We start from the raw sequence: 17,500 nt of genomic DNA on the forward strand, positions 1-17,500 counted from the left end.
TGGTGTTACTGGAGCTACAGTCTGCGTCAAAACTATTGACACATTTCTGGCTTACTCATACTATTTTTGGAAAGTTTTCTAGTTTTGCTATTTATTAGGATAGCACGCAATTTTTTTCTCAAACAGGTGAAAAACAGTCACAAAAGCTATTCCATAGTATGCACATCCGTGTAGACAGCTTATCCATCACGAAAAGAGTCATGAAAGGCAATGCCGCGATATTCTATTACTATACCGCTCCAGTACTAGGAAACCATCTAAGATCTGCCAACTTTTACGTGTTTCTTGCTCTACTGTTTACTGAACTCTCCAAAGACTGGACACTGGAGAATGAAGTCAACGCATAGCTTCCCGTTGAAGACCAAAAAACTAGCTGAAAACCATCGAACAACTTCAATTAGCGAACATGACGAAACAAGGAACAACAAATCAGCACACAAACTTGCACATCAGCTTGCAGCGCAGGAAGTTGTCGTCATGCAGTTTTTCCACCAGAGAAGAAAACTTCATGATGCAAGTATTGCTACACGATGCCGTAGAATCAAAATTCCGCCGCTAGTGAAGCTAGATAACGAGACTCCGGGCACCACGGTTTCTTGATTGACCCGCTATAGCTCACCAGATATCTTGCATGAAAAATAGAAAACTTCTGGGCAGTCATCAAGCGAGGTGTTGAGCTTCCTAGGCCTCAAAACATTCATGAACTGGAAGACGCAATCCAGGCAGAGTGGCACTTGCTCACACCTTGTGATCTGGTGTGCCGTACACTGAACACACGTCTAGCCGAATGTGTTAGAGCTACACTAGCGAGGGAAATGCTATCAGAAATGAAAGGAGCACACAAACTATTGATGCACACTTGTGAGTTTCCAAACGTCTAGCAAACCTAAAAGCATACACTATAGTTCTCTTTTATCTAAAAAACGTAGGTGACCTGTAAATGGATGTGTTTCTGCTCACGCTACCCATGGCCACGCCCCCAAGTGTAAATGTGTCAATAGTTTTGACACGGACTGTATACTTTAGTTCAAAGTTGATGTAAATGAGTGTAACTATGTTTTCAAAATTGATATTAATGAGTAGCTATATTTTTACGGTTAAATTGATATTAATGAGTGTAGCTATGCTTTTACTTCAAAGTTGATGTTACTCCAAAGTTGATATGAATGAATGTAGCTATACTTTACTTTTGTTTTGTTTTTGTCTTGGTGCAGAGCTACGCAGTTTTGTGAGTTGATCAAGGAGTGCGAAGAAACGGGATTTCCCAAGGTCGGTAGAGGCACGAACGCAGCCGATCCGCATCTATCTAGCCTAATCATTGTGTAGTGTGAACTGTATAAGGCTCTTGGAATGAATGTTGTGCTGAGCGACCCGCCAGCCGACTGCAGACTGACACTACTGAACGACGTCGGTAAATGTTTGGTTTGTTAGAGACAATGTGCTCATGGTCTTTCTCGTAGGTGTGGAAGACTGTTACGAAACTGAAGAATCCTGCGGTCAGATTGGTTTGTATCACTCGGTTGTATGTGTTAATTGAATAGGCGTGATGCTGTAGGATTACATCATGTGTGCTGAAGTGTGGGTGGAATTTCCTGCGAAACATTTTGGGGTTTGAAGATATTATATATATATTCACACACACGCACACACGGTGATGCAAACACACACACACACACACACACACACACACACACACACACACACACACACGCACACAGTGACACACACACACACACACACACACACACACACACACACACACACACACACACACACACACACACACACACACACACATGTCGCTACTTGTGCATCTTGTATGCTTGTGTTTCTTCAGAAGCGCGAGGTGAACACTCTGCTCGGCGACATCATCAAACACATGACACCCGATCGAGCATTCCAAGACTACTACCCACAACTGCAGTCAGTTGTCGTGAAGGTGTTATCACACATGCATGATTTCTCAACCGTCTTTGCTATGGTAAGACACAAGTCTTCCACAGAATGGCGTCCATAATTAATTAATTAATTATTTTTAGGACAAGTTTCTTCCATTTATTGACATGTTTCAGAAGGAGGCTGTACGCGTGGAAATGTGTAGAAACATTGTGGAAGCGTTTGTCACGTAGGTTGCTATGTGAGAGACGAGGTGTCTAGTGTGTACATACGAATGTTTTGTTGATTTAGCCATCAACGTGAGCTGACGAACGATCCGGTTGTTATCAACTCGATTATGTCAATTTGCAAGATCATGCACGACTTTGTCAAGTAAGATACAGCAAGGCTGGTCGTATAGTATCGCTACAGTACAACCCGATTATCTGGTTTGGTAACTTTCTGAGACTCGGTCATACATTGACAGTCAAGTACATAATGAACAAATATTTAATTAATTAATATATGACAATATTAAGTCAACAATGACTCGACATGTTTACACATTCAATGATTAGCTGTAAGGAGGTCCTCTGTGGTTCCAATTTTGGATTAGGTGTACAGGTTTCTGTGTTGGAATGATGTCACGTGGGAAACATGTGATAGACACGTGCTTTTTGGGCGGAAATAAATTTTTCTGGATTATCAAAATGTCCGGTTAATCGAGGCTGTACTGTACAGAGTCATTGATATGTACAGTATGGGCAGTAAGGAACCCAACATTTTGTGGTGTGCCTATCGTATTGTATTGCGTATAGTATGGTATGCTACTGTATTGTATTGGATATGGTATGGTATTCTGTTCTGTCTTATTGGTACTGTGTATACTATGGTATTGTATTCTATGGTATTGGTATTGGGTATCATACCGTATCATAGTCTATCGTGTATTCTATCGTAGGGTATTCTATCATAGGGTATTCTATCATACATGTACTGGTATTGGGTATTGTATCCTATCCAGTGGTTCCCCCAGAAATATTAGAAGGCAGAGCGGAATACTCCGTGAAGTGGGCGTTACCCAATGCCACGTCCAATGGCAGTTAAAAGTATATTTTACAGATCAATGAGACTCAACTGTGTCAAGCTCTAGAAATTTCGTCGTCCTTGCTCGACAGTGCGCGGGTTGCTTCTATAGAGACAGCTGATTCATGGCACGAGCTGCTTTCATGCTCTAGTAGACTTTGGCGAGTGATTGTTTTACATGGGATATTAATGTAAATAGCTTTACCTAGTGCACATCTTTTAGTCCTAGATTGTGTCTTTCGACAAAGAGAGCACAGCAGTGACTGTGTCTCCTTTTTTGCCTCACTACAGCTAGAAGCCATAGCTGGGATGTCATTTAGTCACTGGCAATCTACTCCAGTCGTCCTGTGCTTCATCAGTTGCCGCTTGTTTTCTTTCAACAATGCAGGTATTCTCATTTTCAACAGCGTTGCTCGTAAAGAAAGACTCAATAGTTGTCTGCGACGACCGCATGACACGTGCACTTCGCTGACATGTATACGTATATACCAACTTGCACGTGAACACCAGCTGCGAAAGCATGGTTTAAGGGCTGCATGTGTGGGTGTAAAAGTGTTCCACACAATTAGTCCGCACAATTAGATGCCACCCGCTGTCTTAGTTAATTAATTTAATAAGCTTACTTTGAGATCCTCAAGTCTTGGCATCTGAATGATCTACTCTACCTAAAAGCTTAATTGCTTAGAATAAGGCAGAGCGGCCCACTCTGCCAAAAGATCCTGGGGAGAACACTGCTATCCTATTGTATGGTATCGTGTCTTTTATTGTATTGTAAGTGTATCGCTGTGAGCTTACTCATAGGCGTAGGAAGCATGGGGCAATGGGGGCACTTGGCCCCCGCAGATTTTATCTTGTGGGCGCAAAATCAGAAACGGCTACTATAGTCCTCGAGTCTGATATCACTGTGCTTGGTCACCTTTACTTACCAATTTGTACCAAGGCATTGTGATACTGTTTAACGTATTCGGGATAGTTCCGTTATCCGGGTATGGCACTCAGGTACCGTATTACATACGTGTTTTCGAAATGAGCTAGCAGCAAGTCAAACTTACGGCTACTTGGTCTTGGGTTGCTAGCAAGCGACTGTGTCTAACCAGTCAGGATGGTAGTGGGTGGTGTCATAGAGGCATATTTTTGTGCCCCATAGTCTGCTCACCCTTCCTACGCTTCTGCTTACTTATTGCTGGTACTGTAGTCATAGGATGTGTGTACTAAGGCTGCACCGATAGTTGGATCACTATAGGATGTCAGTTCATATAGCATTCTAATCATACAGTAAGTAATTTATGCCATGGTCATGTGATCACAAGTGCCTATGCTTGCAGTACAGCAAGTGTGCAATAAGTTATTTCCGGTTTATACTGCACACTCGCTTATTGCACAGTTTTCACTTGCCATACAGTTTGTTATATACACCATCTAGGTAGGCTCTCGTGATTGGTTGTATTGTATATCACATATGACCATGGTATAGAGTTTATGTTCTGCAGCATTATTCCAAGTTTTTTTGGCTAAGTCTACTCCAAGAGATATATTAGTGTCTGGTCCACAGTTCTTAATTTGACTCAGCCAGTTATCTAGTATGTATAAAGCTCCAATTGTGTGTGTGTGTGTGTGTGTGTGTGTGTGTGTGTGTGTGTGTGTGTGTGTGTGTGTGTGTGTGTGTGTGTGTCACTGTGTATGTTCATGATACGTGGCCACGTTGTTTGTCCGTTCACAATCAAAATCGGCACGCACACTGCACACGAAGGGGAAGGTTTGCATGAAGAATTCAATAAAAATTACACAGGGTTCCCTCTTGAGGGGTTGACCCCGCGTAGATTTCTTGATGACACAAACGCTATACATTCCAGTTCATTCTAACACACACCCACACTAGTCCTGTGTAGACTGTACGTGTTGTATCGAATATTTTTGTTGATTGAAGCTACTCTTCTCACACTTTCGTTTCTTTTCAAATTCTAATAGCACTTGCACTGAATCCAACCTACATGTTTTCTGTACCAAGCACTACACAGGGAGTGTGTTGATTTCTATCGAAAAAAGCGAGAAGAGCAAGATTTGAATTCATTCAGAACATCCAGGACCTTGCAACAAAGATTGCACGTGACGTGTCCACATGCGCTCAGACTGCATCTTCCATCAGAGCCCTACGGTATTCGGCCTGTTTGACATAGCACGTATCTAGTTTTTGCTCGAGGCCCAGATATCCGGCCTAAGGTATAGTAATCAGGGTTCTCGCTACAGCATGGCAGCGTGACGCAGTGCCATGCTGCAGTAGGAGTGCGTCACGCTCAGAAACAGTAGCTAGGAGTCCAAAGTCTTACAGCTAAGGAATGTTTGAGAATTCCACACAACTGAAACACAATACTAAAGGTGACAATAGCCACAAATCTAGACTCTTACAAAATTAACTCTGGATGATATCCTTGTTCCAACGTACTCACAAGTGTTGATTGCAGTCCCTGATGCGTTGCCTACGATTCTAGTTCCAGATGCCCTTCCAGTGACCCGGAAATAGTTTCACGTAGTCAGACCCTCTGCCATCATACAACCAGAAGTATGATAGCGGAGAGGGTCTGGCTACGCGAGACTAACCCGGAAAGCACACCTGTTCAGGCTTTTGTCTAGGAAGTAGAATGTACTCTAGACTAGTCATGGCTTCATGCGAAGCAACAACAGCTGTCCACGTCAATCAACGCTTGACGAGACAGACTTTCCTTAGTTTTGTATTGCGCATGCACAACCTTTCGTTAGCTACAAAAGGGCTTACTGGCAATCGAAGTTGATTTTCTTGCCATGGCACTTGAACGTATGTTACACGCAATAGCTTAACGCAAAGTTTACCTCACATAAGATCGGTTCCAGTGCACATGTCCGACTGTAAAGAGCAGACTGCATGCGTCGTTGACCCGCCCATCCCGTCACGCTCCCAAAAATCTCTAGCGAGAACCCTGAGCAGTCATCCGACGTGCAACCGTATTTATACTCGAATAGTGCAGATCCAAATGAAGCTGTTTTGACCAATAGACGAGAAGTCGTGTCATTACCAACCAATAGACGAATGTGATGTCATCTTATGGCTCCATCTCTCTTTGTTTGCCAGCTGTGCTACGAGGATTCAGTCATCGGGTGTTCGTCCTGTACATGGTTTCTTTATATTGTTATGTTTATGCTATGCCCACCAAATAAATCTGAGATAAAAGTCATGCGGGTGGCGACCACAAACTAATATATTTATTGAAGTGGCTTAATCAAACTGTACCCAAGGGCACCGTAGTTGAGTTAGTTAAAAAAAACCTAAGACTATGGCAAAAATTCAACAGCAAAAAATGTTACTCAGTGTTACAGAAGGCATTCGGACATGCCAAGGTGTTGAGAGATGAAGCCGTCTTTATTGATTATTTGTGAGATGAATGTTATTGTAACTGCCTTACATGCAAGCAAACCTTTCCGTATTAGAGATTTGTCGTGTCACTTCACGTGTTTGTATGTTCGTCTAGTGCATTGACTCTCACCGACGATCGACGGCAGATCTCCAGTCTAATCATCGGTTTTATGAGACGAGTACGTTGTCTCACATAATACCATACAAAGCAGCATACGAAACTACCAACATGTTTATCTAGATTCATTTCGGGCAAGACTTTGAGCAGCAGCTGACGTTTTGCGTCGACGCTCGAAGCTCGTTCTGCAACCTGGAACCGGCCTTGATCTTTCTAGTACATGTCAGTGCATTTATCATTGATTTCAATCAGAGAAAAAGTGGCAATTTGTGTGGTATGATCAGATGGTAAACCGACTAGCAGTGGACACCAACCGGGTGGTGAGAGGCAATCATACTCGCAAGACTGCGGCTTTCGTTCGTGTATGCATAGCACATCACGTCTCGGTTACCAGTCACTGTGATTCGTGATTTTTTTCTACGTTCTAGGCTTGTTTCGCATACACATACATCACCATCCCGTCTATTCCGAGTATATTCAGTCGTCTTCAGTTGTACCTTGTCTCTGCTCAAGTAGCAATCATCAATCAAGCACTCACTCAAGGTGTGACGTACGTTTTTGTTGTGATTGCAAACGGGCAAGAGTTTTGTGTTGTAGGCGACGCTTTCTTGAAAGCGGCAACTACTTGTGTTGCAGAGGTTCCGAGGGTACTCGGTGAGTAATGGAGAGGGTGTGTGTGTCGTTGTGGTCGACGACGTGTGGTGTGAATGTTGTAGATGATGATGGTAAGAGCAAGGCGACCGAGGGTATTCTGGTTAGCTACATAAGACACTTTGTGTCGAGCCTGCTCGTTGTCCCGGTATGTTGTAGTGACCATGGGAATAATTGTGTGCCATTTATTACTGTTGTTTGTTTTTGTGTGTGTGTGTGTGTGTGTGTGTGTGTGTGTGTGTGTGTGTGGTGTATGTGTGTGTGTGTATCATAGGATCATCCCGATCATGGTGTGGCATACATTCTAAAGGGTCTCATGAATGTTTTGGAGGAGTATGTTTGGTGAGTTGGATGGAGACTGAGTTGGGCCGTGTGTGTGAGGTGTTTTGCTTGATTTAGGGATAGTGGTGATTCTAAGGCTGAGATTTATATGAATGTTATTGTTCTGCTTTCGGCATTGAGTCAGGTTTGTGACGATAGATTGTGGACGTGTGTGTGTGTGATGGTGGAGTTTTTTGTGTAGGAGGTATACATGCATAGTGTACAGAATGGTAAGTACATAGTAGTAACATACAGGAGTACAGTTTAATGTGTATGGTGTGTGTGTGTGTGTGTGTTTGTTTGTTTGTTTTTGTGTTTGTTTGTTGATGTGTTTGTTTGTTTCTTTTGTGTTTGTGTTTGTTTGTGTTTGTTTGTTTGTGTGTATTTATATGGGTGTGTTTGTTTGTTTATTTGTTTGGTTTTATGTGTGTTTGTTTTTGCATTTTTTGTGTGTGTTTATTTGTTTGTGTGTGTTTGTTTGTGTGTGTTTGTTTGTGTGTGTGTTTGTTTGTTTGTTTGTTTGTTTGTTTGTTGTGTGTGTGTGTGTGTGTGTGTGTGTGTGTGTGTGTGTGTGTGTGTGTGTGTGTGTGTGTGTGTGTGTTGCCATTTTATGTTGCATTGTATGTTGTATTACTATGTAGTTGACTTGAACGACAGTTTATATGGTGGAGATAGCAAGTATGTGGCAGAGCTTTCAAAGATTGCAGACATTCTTATCACCAAGGTCTTGGAGCACCTGCATAATTTGTCAACAGGCAGTGGCGAAGTGAGCCAAATCACCAACCTCCCCCTACCCCCCCCCCGAAACTCTATGATCTTGAAACTCATTGCAATGCATTCTTTCTGCAGAACAAGAAGAGACAATCTGCTCTTGCACTCGAATTCTTTAGCAGGTGTGTGTGTGTGTGTGTGTGTGTGTGTGTGTGTGTGTGTGTGTGTGTGTGTGTGTGTGTGTGTGTGTGTGTGTGTGTGTGTGTGTGTGTGTGTGTGTGTGTGTGTGGTGTCTGTCTGTCTGTCTGTCTGTCTGTCTGTCTGTGTCTGTGTGTATACAGTATGTATGTACAGTATGTATGTATGTATGTATACATTTGTGTGTAAACGTTGTGTTCATCTGCAGGCTTGTCAGTCATGCTGATGTCAGTCACCCTAGGATGGCAGAACTCGCACAAAATCTCTGGAATCTAGTACAAAAGCACGGCCTGGCGGACACCAGCTTGATGGTGAAATTGTGACGTGTTAGTACATAGTGACGCATTTCACCTTTTCTCTCTCCGTGCGCAGGTGCGAGCTGTTCAACACGTGAAACAGAGAGCATGCGAGAAGGGAGGAGACGCATTTGCCAGACTCGCACAGAAAATGTCGCTTCAATCGAGAACTTAGTAAACGCGATCAAACACGCTTTTTCTTGGGTTTATTGGAAGGGAATTGGGTTTGTATTGAAGTCTGCAATTGTCATACCTCTCATTAATTAAGCTAGAAAACCCTGTTACATTGTCAACCCTATCAATACTGATGCATACGCCACTAAAATATCAAAATGCAAATACTATACAGTGAGTTGCTGCTGTTGCTGCTATTTAGTTAGTGCCTCGCGCTAGCTACGCCCTTTATGATGCTATAAACGCCACCCTTTTAGCTCCCTGCACCTCCTCCCACAGACTTCTCAGCGTATTCCGTTCTGCCATCTTCTTGGCGAGCATGTCTTCCAGCCGCTTGTTCTCCGACTCCAAGCGCCGCACCTGCTCGTCCAGAGTGCCCTGCTCGCTCTTCTTCTTTATTCTGTATCTCGTTGCGGCATCTCTGTTCTGCACGCGCTTGCGTGCCTTGCGTGCAGTCGACTTCTTCGACTTGGTGGTCGACTCCTGCTGACACGAGGAGGAAGTAGAACCGCTCTTGGATGTGACGAGTTGTTGAGGAGACGCAGCATCACAGTAGTCGGTCAGAACTAGTTCTTGCGGCTCAGACGGTTTGAGAGAAGACAGAATCTTGAACTGCAGTGGTGCTTGTTTAGGTTCGCCGAAAACATTGTCCGGCAACGAGGAGCCAGTCGAAGAAGGAGAGCCGAAACTGGAAACAGAGACCGGCGACTGCTCGCCTGCCGACAAACTGGAAACAGAGACCAGCGACTGCTCGCCTGTCGACAGACTGCTCAGACTCGCGCTGTCGAGCACGAGTTTCTCCAACGGTTGCTGCGGCAACAGAAACGAGTCGGAACCCAGACATTCGCTTAGCCAATCACGTTCGAACGAGTCTAAAAATAGCAACAAGGATGACTCATGGGGTCACAAGACCGGGAACATTCCCTTTCTCACCTTCTCCCAAAGTGGGGACCGACTGGTTTTGAAGAGCGTCAAAGGCTCCCGCATTGACGAAGTCGCCGCAGACGAAGTCTCCTAACGAGGAGACATCAGGAAATGCGCCAACCGGGTCGCTATCACGAAACGGAGGCGGCAGAAAGAAATCCAGCAGATCCTGAGCCATGTCTGTGATTGGTCACTCTTCTACGCAACGATTTTCTTCTCAATGGAAGCAAAGAACCACGCAAAACGAAACGCAACCTGTCGGGAGGGTAAAAAACAAGCGACATCACACGGCGAATGGCGACAAACCGCATCCACGGGCGACTACTTACGCCATATTTCTGTTTGTTCGACTTGAAGCACGAGGTGCTCCGCTTTTTAGCACTCCATGACCACGAACTCGTAGAGAACTTGGTGATGTAGTCGACACGAGGTGAGATGGGACTTTGACCCGACAAGCAAAAGCACCAGCCAATGAACGATACGAACACAGCATCACGTGACAATAAAGTCACGTGATAATGACGTCTACTTTTCCAGCGAATAAACCAATCAACGAGCGTCAGTAATTACTAGCCAGACCTTAGGCAAGCGCAGGTCGCTACCTGCCCGTTCTCGTTTCACAATGCCCGAATCTCGTCCCAACTCCAATCCTCCATCAGAGAAACCGCACCACTACAGGCCAGTGACTCTAACCCACCCATCCATCCCACCCGACTACACACACAGTACCAGTGATCGTGACGTAATACAAACTTTCTCTTTGCAGCTATCTCAAGGGCTTTCGCACGGAGCAGTGCCTGCTTTTTCTACAGCACAAATGCACTCAACATCGTCCCTTCACCTGCTTCAACTGGCACTTTGCAAACCAACGCCGCCGACGTCCGCGAATCCGTCGCGACGGCCACTTCACCTACAGCGCCGACGTCTACTGCACGGTATACGACGAAACAACAGGAACGTGCCCGAATGGCGACGAGTAAGCGCGTCTACCCGAATAACTAGTTATCTCTTTATCCCGATTTATTTTCACTCTGAAGGCGTGGGCGTGGCTCATAATTGAATTAAATATTTTGCGGTTTGATTTCTTTCAGTTGTCGTTTCTTGCATCGCAATAGCGGCGACACGGAGCGTCGATATCACTTGCGGTACTACAAGACGGCGACGTGCGTGTACGATACGGACAGCAAGGGCAACTGCTCGAAGAACGGCGCGCACTGCTGCTTTGCTCACTGCGCCGAGGATCTGAGACAACCGGTGTACGACCCGAACGAAGGCCATGGCGTGGAGAACGGTCCCGCTGCGGCGTCCGGTGCGCTTCGCGGCGATTTGGCTCCCGGGTCGCCTCCGAAAGCGCCGATGAGCGCGTTGCAGCATTCGTCTCCTGCTGCGGCTCCGCATAACCTCGTCAAGGTGAATGCGGAGAGAGACAAGGGATTTGTGTTGGAGGATATGAGATGGCACGGTGAGTGTCCAGTCATACACTTGAGTGTATTTCAGGCCTTCTAAGGTTTTTATTTTTAGTATTTATTTTTATTTTTAGTATTTATTTTTATTTTTTAGTATTTATTTTTATTTTTAGTATTTATTTTTATTTTTTAGTATTTATTTTTATTTTTTAGTATTTATTTTTATTTTTAGTATTTATTTTTATTTTTTAGTATTTATTTTTATTTTTTAGTATTTATTTTTATCTTTTAGTATTTATTTTTATTTTTTAGTATTTATTTTTATTTTTTAGTATTTATTTTTATTTTTTAGTATTTATTTTTATTTTTAGTATTAATTTTTATTTTTAGTATTTATTTTTATTTTTTAGTATTTATTTTTATTTTTTAGTATTTATTTTTATTTTTTAGTATTTTTTTTTATTTTTTAGTATTTATTTTTATTTTTTAGTATTTATTTTTATTTTTTAGTATTTATTTTTATTTTTAGTATTTATTTTTATTTTTAGTATTAATTTTTATTTTTTAGTATTTCTTTTTATTTTTTAGTATTTATTTTTAATTTTAATGTGTTTATTTTTATTTCTAAGTATTTATTTTTATTTTTAGTATTTTTTTATTTTTTAGTATTTTTTTATTTTTTAGTATTTATTTTTATTTTTTAGTATTTTTTATTTTTTAGTATTTATTTTTATTTTTTAGTATATTTTTATTTTTTTGTCGTGCTCAACCAGATCAGTCTGGTTTGTAAAGTCTATTACAAGTACCGGAAGCAAACCCTGCTTCAGAAGTACTTAGACCATCACGGCTGTCTAGAAAGAAGACATGACTTTACGAAGGATCCGAGTAGATCCCAGAAGCACTGTTTTCTGTAAGTGCTGCAGGTTGTGATGACCTGGAATAATGTACAGCCACCGTGCAATACCTGCGTGCACTGTGCCCAAAGCTCCCAAGACCACCGAAACCATCAGTGTTCGACAATGCCACAAGCGGCTATCTCCACTCGCACGTCGCTGTACTTCGCCAACTTCTCAGCATGTTTCTTGCCAATGTTTTGCCATCAGCAGGACAGCTGATATCAATAAGAAGACAAGTGTTTGTCTTCCTATTTCTGAGACAGATGTCTGGACAATTGGCTTTGATCTTCCTGGCAGTGGGGATGGTGGTATCCCACATCATAGTAATGTCATCCGTCTCCACAAGCCTATCAGGATGATGCCGGTACCATCTGCTCTCCACTGGAACCCCAAAATGGCGACAAACATCTCAGTGAATGATGGATGCCACCTGATTGTGTCGATCAGTGTAGTCCGTCGGTGCCAAAGCACTAAAGCCTGCCACAATGTGGTCGACTGTTTCCAGGCCTACACTGCACATGCGGCAAGTAGGACTGACATCACGATGTAGAATCTTGCGCTTATAGTACCGAGTCCGAAGAGCTTGGTCTTGAGCAGCAACAACCAGTTCCTCAGTTGCAGCAGCAAGATTCGCTGTCTTTAGCCATCCGTAGGTCTCTTTCATGTCCACAGGCGGTTGCTCAGTGAGACGACGATACTGCTCGTACATAGGCTTCCCGCTCCAGGACCGCACACGAAGAGAACTGCAACACATACGGCAATGTCTCGCATCTGTTTCAGGCGCTTGCTCGAAGCCACCTTCAACGGAGATGGATGCATTTCTGTGTAAGTTCTGCGACCTGTTGTCCGAAGCAAGACTCCTTCGCAACTGTGCAGTAAACTGACAAGCCATGCGCTTGATCGAGTTTGAAGAATTTCCAGAGTCACACTCCCGTATCATCTGCATGAAAGGATCAGAACTGTCAGCAAGGTAACAGTTCAGCCTCACAATACAAGATTGATATGTCGACTCAATCTGTTGTAACCCCCTACCCCCATCACTGTAAGGAGAGTACAGTCGGTCAACGTCTGCAGCAGGATGGTGGACACCGTGCATAGAGAGGAGCTTTCTGGTTCGTCGATCGAGCTGCTGCAGGTCCGTGCACCCCCAATGAATGACGCCAAAACCGTAAGTGAGAACCGGTAGTGCAAACCCATTGATGGCTAGAATCTTGTTCCGACCATACAACTCAGTCCAGAGAACAAATATTATTATTATTATTATTATTATTATTATTATTATTATTATTATTATTAATTGTTATCAAGTAAAGAGATAACGGATCTTACAGACACTGCTAATATGTATATTTTTATTTTTATATTTCTTACTTTTTATTTTCATTATTTTATTATTTTTTAGTCTTTATTTTTAATTTTTTTATTTCTGTGTTTTTAATTTATTTTTCTATTATATTTATTTCTTATTTTTTATTTATTACTTTATATTTATTTTTATTTTTGTATTTCTTACTTTTTATGTTTTGTTTCATTTATTTTCTATATATTAATTTTTATTTTTTATTTGTTATGTTTTTATTTTTTTATTTTTTTGGGTTTTGCTAGCACCAGCCATGATTGCAGTAGGCATGTGCATAACATTTCAGTTTTATTTGTTGCAACAATGTGTATTGAGTTGTGCTCGATGCATACAATGAGGTTGGACAATGAGGTTTGTGTTCTGACTTATTCCCAGTGGGTGCTGTGCTTGGATGGGTGTGTAATGAGCGATTTTCTGTTAGTTCGTGTGTCTGTAATTGTTGTGGGTGTGGTTGTAGTTTGAGTGGTAGGTGAGGTTTATCAGCTTGCTTGTGTTCTTATCTCTGTCTGGTGTGTTGATAGTGTGTAGTGTGTAGTGGGTGTGGGTTGTCACTACTAGTGTGGGTAATGGTTGGGTGTGTTTTAGTTGGTGGTTAGCTGGTTTCTGTGTTTATAGTAAGCACGTTTGCTTTGTTGCTGTTTTTCTTGGAAAGACTGTAATGTGTGTAGACACTGAATGGTAGCGGCTGTGTGTGTGTGTGTGTGTGTGTGTGTGTGTGTGTGTGTGTGTGTGTGTGTGTGTGTGTGTGTGTTGATTTGATGTGTTTTGTAGATCAGAAGTTTGTGCTGGTGCATTATAAGACGGAGCTTTGTAAGAAGCCTCCGAGATCTTGTCGTCAAGGGTATGCTTGCCCCTTCTATCATAATGAACGAGACAGAAGGCGGTCACCTAGGAAACATAAGTACAGGTTAGAGGTGTTGGAGATGACTCACATGCACGCACACACAGACGCACGCACAGACACACACACAGACACACACACACAGACACACACACAGACACACACACACAGACACACACACACAGACACACACACACACACACACACACACACACACACACACACACACACACACACACACACACACACACCACACCACACCACACAATTTCACATTCATCAACGTTTGTATGCACCATTATTTCATTTCTATTTGTAATAGATCTACTCCTTGTCCTCATGTAAAGCATGCCGACGAATGGGGTGAGCCTAACGACTGCGACAAGGGCGATGGCTGTTCATACTGTCATACAAGAACAGAGCAGCAATTTCATCCAGAGGTAAGTCTTCTCATTATTTTCTGCATAATTTTGTGCTCATAAATTGACTATTATATGTACAGATCTACAAGAGTACGAAGTGCTATGATGTCCTTCAGACGAAGACGTGTCCACGTGGACCATTCTGTGCGTTCGCTCATCGCGAAGGTGATCAACGAGATACACTGGTGTGTTGATTGTGTTATTGGGTTGTCAATACTGTCTTGTTTCAACAGACGAAATGAAAGGAACGAAAGACTTACCCGACGAAGATGATGAACTTGTAGGTGCCCCATCAACGTTGCCTTCCAAGGTACGCATAGGCGGCGTGCACACACTTGCACACACACACACACACACACACACACACACACACACACACACACACACGCACACACACCTTCGTCACCTTCATCACCTCGTGCTGGGTTTTCGCTAGAAATTTTTGGGAATGTGGTGGGATGGGCGGGTCCATGACGCATGGGCGTGCACACTGGAGCCGATCTCAAGTGAGGTAGATTTTGCATTGTAGCTATTGCGTGTAACATACGTTCAAGTGACCTGGCAAGGAAATCAACTTTGATCGCCAGTAAGCCTTTCTTAGCAATCGTGTATGCGCAAGTTTCCTATACGAATTACAGGAAGTTTGTCTAGTCAGGCGTTGATTGACATGTTGTTGCTTGACATGTTGTTGCTTCGCGTGAAGCCATGACTAGTCTAGAGTAGATTCTAGGTGTACACTTCCCAGACAAGAGTTGTGCTTTCCGGGTTACGGGAAGAGCATTCGGGACTAGAATCAGAGGCAAATGATCCGGGACTGCAACTAACAATTGTGTGTACGTCTGGAGCGAGGCTATCGCCTTGCAAGAGCCTGGATTTGTGGCTATTGTCACCTTTAGTATTGTGTTTCAGTAGTATGGAATTCTCAAACATTCCTTAGCTGTAGACTTTGGACTCCTAGCTACTGTTTCTGAGCGTGGCGCACTCCTACTGGAGCTTGGCGCTGCACCACGCTGCCACGCTGTAGCGAGAACCCTACTCATGTATAGACATTACATCTATTGTCTATTCTGTGCTTATTCATTTTTGTGTATTGCAGGCTTTGTCTCATGCCAGTTTGCCGAGTAAAGCTCATCACATTCCATCAAAGCCACAACCGATTGCCAAGCCTCGTAGCTCGGGATTGCAGAATTCGCTTTCGATGGAGAACGACTTCCCGGGTCTTCCTCAGTCCGTTCCTCTCTACTCGTGTCGTGGTTCATCCTCCGATCCTCAACAATTGAGTGGCAGTCTAGGAAGTCTGGCGAGTAGCGGCAGCAATTCGATGATCAACACGGTAGGAATGGCAGTAGGAGAAGAAGACCTGCATGTAAGCGATTATTGTAGAATAGAATGTTTATGTTATGTAACTTGTTCTAGTAAAACAGACAGACGACAGACAGACAGATACACAGACAGACAGACTGACAGACTGGATTTGCGGCTTCAGCAAGGGAGGAGCGAAAGAGGAAGAAATATGCTAAGCAAGGCCTGTCTGGTGGAGGTACTACTATCCCAACACTCGTCCTGTTAGTCTTTGAACATTTTGGGAGATGGGGGCAAGAAGCAGAAAGATATTTGAATACTCTTGCATCCAAAGCAAGGGACTATGAAGGGAAGAAAAACCATTCCGAGTTTGTCTGCTACTGGATGAACGTATAGCTGTAATTGTGCAGAAAGCTAATGCTGGAGTGATACTAGGAAAAGTGAAGAGGATAACAGGAGGTCAGGGAGATGGGGTCATGGGTGAAGATTTGGATGTACAATGTAGCGTGCACTAGTTAGTTAATTACATGCAGTTTAGTTGTAGTTTATGGTAGTTAATTAAGACTCTGCGTTTGATGTAAATGGCATAGGTGGTTTTAGCCTTTTTAAGTTTGAGACAGGGGCAAGGATTAGTGTATATTTAGTGTTGTAATTGTGCTTAAAATGTATTGAAATAAATGAAGGCAGACAAACAGACAGAGGTATGAGCACATCCGTGCTCTTTCAAACAGCCTCAGTACTTCTGATTATTTGCATGCGGTGTGTGCAGCTATAGCATCATCATCTCTGCCAATATCGATCCCGCCACTTCTCTCATCATCTAGGTTAATTGCTTTACCAAAGGCAAATGGGGATGTTTGGCCAATAGCAATTGGGGACACATGGAGAAGAGTCACTGCTAGAGCTATTTGTTTTCAAAAGCGGAAGGAATATGCAGACTTTTTCACACCCTTACAACACTGTTTCAGTTGAGGGCGGTGCAGAGCTATTGGTGTAGCAGGTGCAGCTTCTTATGGAAAAACATGAAGACTGGATTCTACATACAAATGATGTGAAGAATGCATTTAATTCAGTAAGCCAGTCTCATTTGCTGAACCATGTGCTTACTATGTTTCCTGATATTTACAATCACGCTGCACTAGTGTACTCTGACATCAACCCACTAATCTATCTTCAGAGATTTCATTCGGTTATTCTCAGCTCTCAAGAAGGTGTGCACCAGGGAGACCCACTCGGTTCTGCTTTGTTCTCAATTACAATGCAACCTATTTTGGAAGATCTACAGTCTCACAACAAAGAAGTAACAATTCTGGCTTACCTGGATAACGTTTATCTCCTTGGCAGTCCTGATCGAGTGTTTCATGTCTCTGAAAGGCTAAGATCTGCTTTCAGCAACATTAATCTCATGATTGAGGAGAAGAAGTGTGAGATATAGTGTTCTTCATCACCGTTGCTTAACACCTCTCAGTCAACTTCCATACCAACCACAAGCCAAGGATGTAGAATTCTGGGCACACCTATAGGAAGCTCA

General features: G+C 43.0%; 3 protein-coding genes across 4 annotated transcripts in view; 2 read left to right on the forward strand and 1 right to left on the reverse strand.

The window, feature by feature from the left end:
• Window positions 1-8,996, forward strand: part of LOC134184793 (VPS35 endosomal protein-sorting factor-like) — a 15,062-nt gene extending 6,066 nt beyond the window's left edge. Inside the window, exons 19-38 of the mRNA XM_062652541.1 lie at window positions 1,215-1,269; window positions 1,327-1,407; window positions 1,461-1,496; window positions 1,556-1,609; window positions 1,838-1,981; window positions 2,040-2,125; window positions 2,188-2,268; window positions 6,465-6,528; window positions 6,591-6,689; window positions 6,752-6,829; window positions 6,896-7,010; window positions 7,065-7,121; window positions 7,184-7,266; window positions 7,393-7,460; window positions 7,518-7,584; window positions 7,642-7,669; window positions 8,081-8,205; window positions 8,289-8,332; window positions 8,557-8,659; window positions 8,721-8,996. Of these exons, the coding sequence (XP_062508525.1) occupies window positions 1,215-1,269; window positions 1,327-1,407; window positions 1,461-1,496; window positions 1,556-1,609; window positions 1,838-1,981; window positions 2,040-2,125; window positions 2,188-2,268; window positions 6,465-6,528; window positions 6,591-6,689; window positions 6,752-6,829; window positions 6,896-7,010; window positions 7,065-7,121; window positions 7,184-7,266; window positions 7,393-7,460; window positions 7,518-7,584; window positions 7,642-7,669; window positions 8,081-8,205; window positions 8,289-8,332; window positions 8,557-8,659; window positions 8,721-8,819 (1,567 nt within the window). The 3' untranslated portion in view covers window positions 8,820-8,996. The remainder of the gene's footprint in view (window positions 1-1,214; window positions 1,270-1,326; window positions 1,408-1,460; window positions 1,497-1,555; window positions 1,610-1,837; window positions 1,982-2,039; window positions 2,126-2,187; window positions 2,269-6,464; window positions 6,529-6,590; window positions 6,690-6,751; window positions 6,830-6,895; window positions 7,011-7,064; window positions 7,122-7,183; window positions 7,267-7,392; window positions 7,461-7,517; window positions 7,585-7,641; window positions 7,670-8,080; window positions 8,206-8,288; window positions 8,333-8,556; window positions 8,660-8,720) is intronic.
• LOC134184795 (cyclic AMP-dependent transcription factor ATF-4-like) lies at window positions 8,889-10,216 on the reverse strand. The gene is made up of 3 exons (XM_062652544.1): window positions 10,072-10,216; window positions 9,752-9,997; window positions 8,889-9,690 (listed from the first exon to the last, which is right to left on the reverse strand). Exons 2-3 carry the CDS (start codon window positions 9,918-9,920, stop codon window positions 9,047-9,049), a joined length of 813 nt encoding a protein of 270 aa, XP_062508528.1. The 5' UTR covers window positions 9,921-9,997; window positions 10,072-10,216; the 3' UTR covers window positions 8,889-9,046.
• A 35-nt stretch (window positions 10,217-10,251) lies between these two features.
• LOC134184794 (putative E3 ubiquitin-protein ligase UNKL) overlaps window positions 10,252-17,500 on the forward strand; it is a 15,075-nt gene continuing 7,826 nt past the window's right edge. For both annotated transcript variants that reach the window (XM_062652542.1, XM_062652543.1), the window contains exons 1-8: window positions 10,252-10,420; window positions 10,509-10,718; window positions 10,834-11,204; window positions 14,176-14,311; window positions 14,568-14,685; window positions 14,748-14,832; window positions 14,901-14,977; window positions 15,764-16,033. In XM_062652542.1, the coding sequence (XP_062508526.1) occupies window positions 10,365-10,420; window positions 10,509-10,718; window positions 10,834-11,204; window positions 14,176-14,311; window positions 14,568-14,685; window positions 14,748-14,832; window positions 14,901-14,977; window positions 15,764-16,033 (1,323 nt within the window). In that variant the 5' untranslated portion in view covers window positions 10,252-10,364. The remainder of the gene's footprint in view (window positions 10,421-10,508; window positions 10,719-10,833; window positions 11,205-14,175; window positions 14,312-14,567; window positions 14,686-14,747; window positions 14,833-14,900; window positions 14,978-15,763; window positions 16,034-17,500) is intronic.

Source organism: Corticium candelabrum, chromosome 9, assembly GCF_963422355.1.
Source record: "Corticium candelabrum chromosome 9, ooCorCand1.1, whole genome shotgun sequence".
Lineage (NCBI taxonomy): Eukaryota > Metazoa > Porifera > Homoscleromorpha > Homosclerophorida > Plakinidae > Corticium > Corticium candelabrum.

Excerpts from the sequence above, each read along its gene's own strand:
- LOC134184795 (XM_062652544.1), bottom strand. The coding sequence starts at position 9,920 with ATGGCTCAGGATCTGCTGGATTTCTTTCTGCCGCCTCCGTTTCGTGAT. Across the intron at positions 9,691-9,751 it reads GGTCCCCACTTTGGGAGAAG|ACTCGTTCGAACGTGATTGG; the intron begins GTGAGAAAGGGA and ends TGCTATTTTTAG.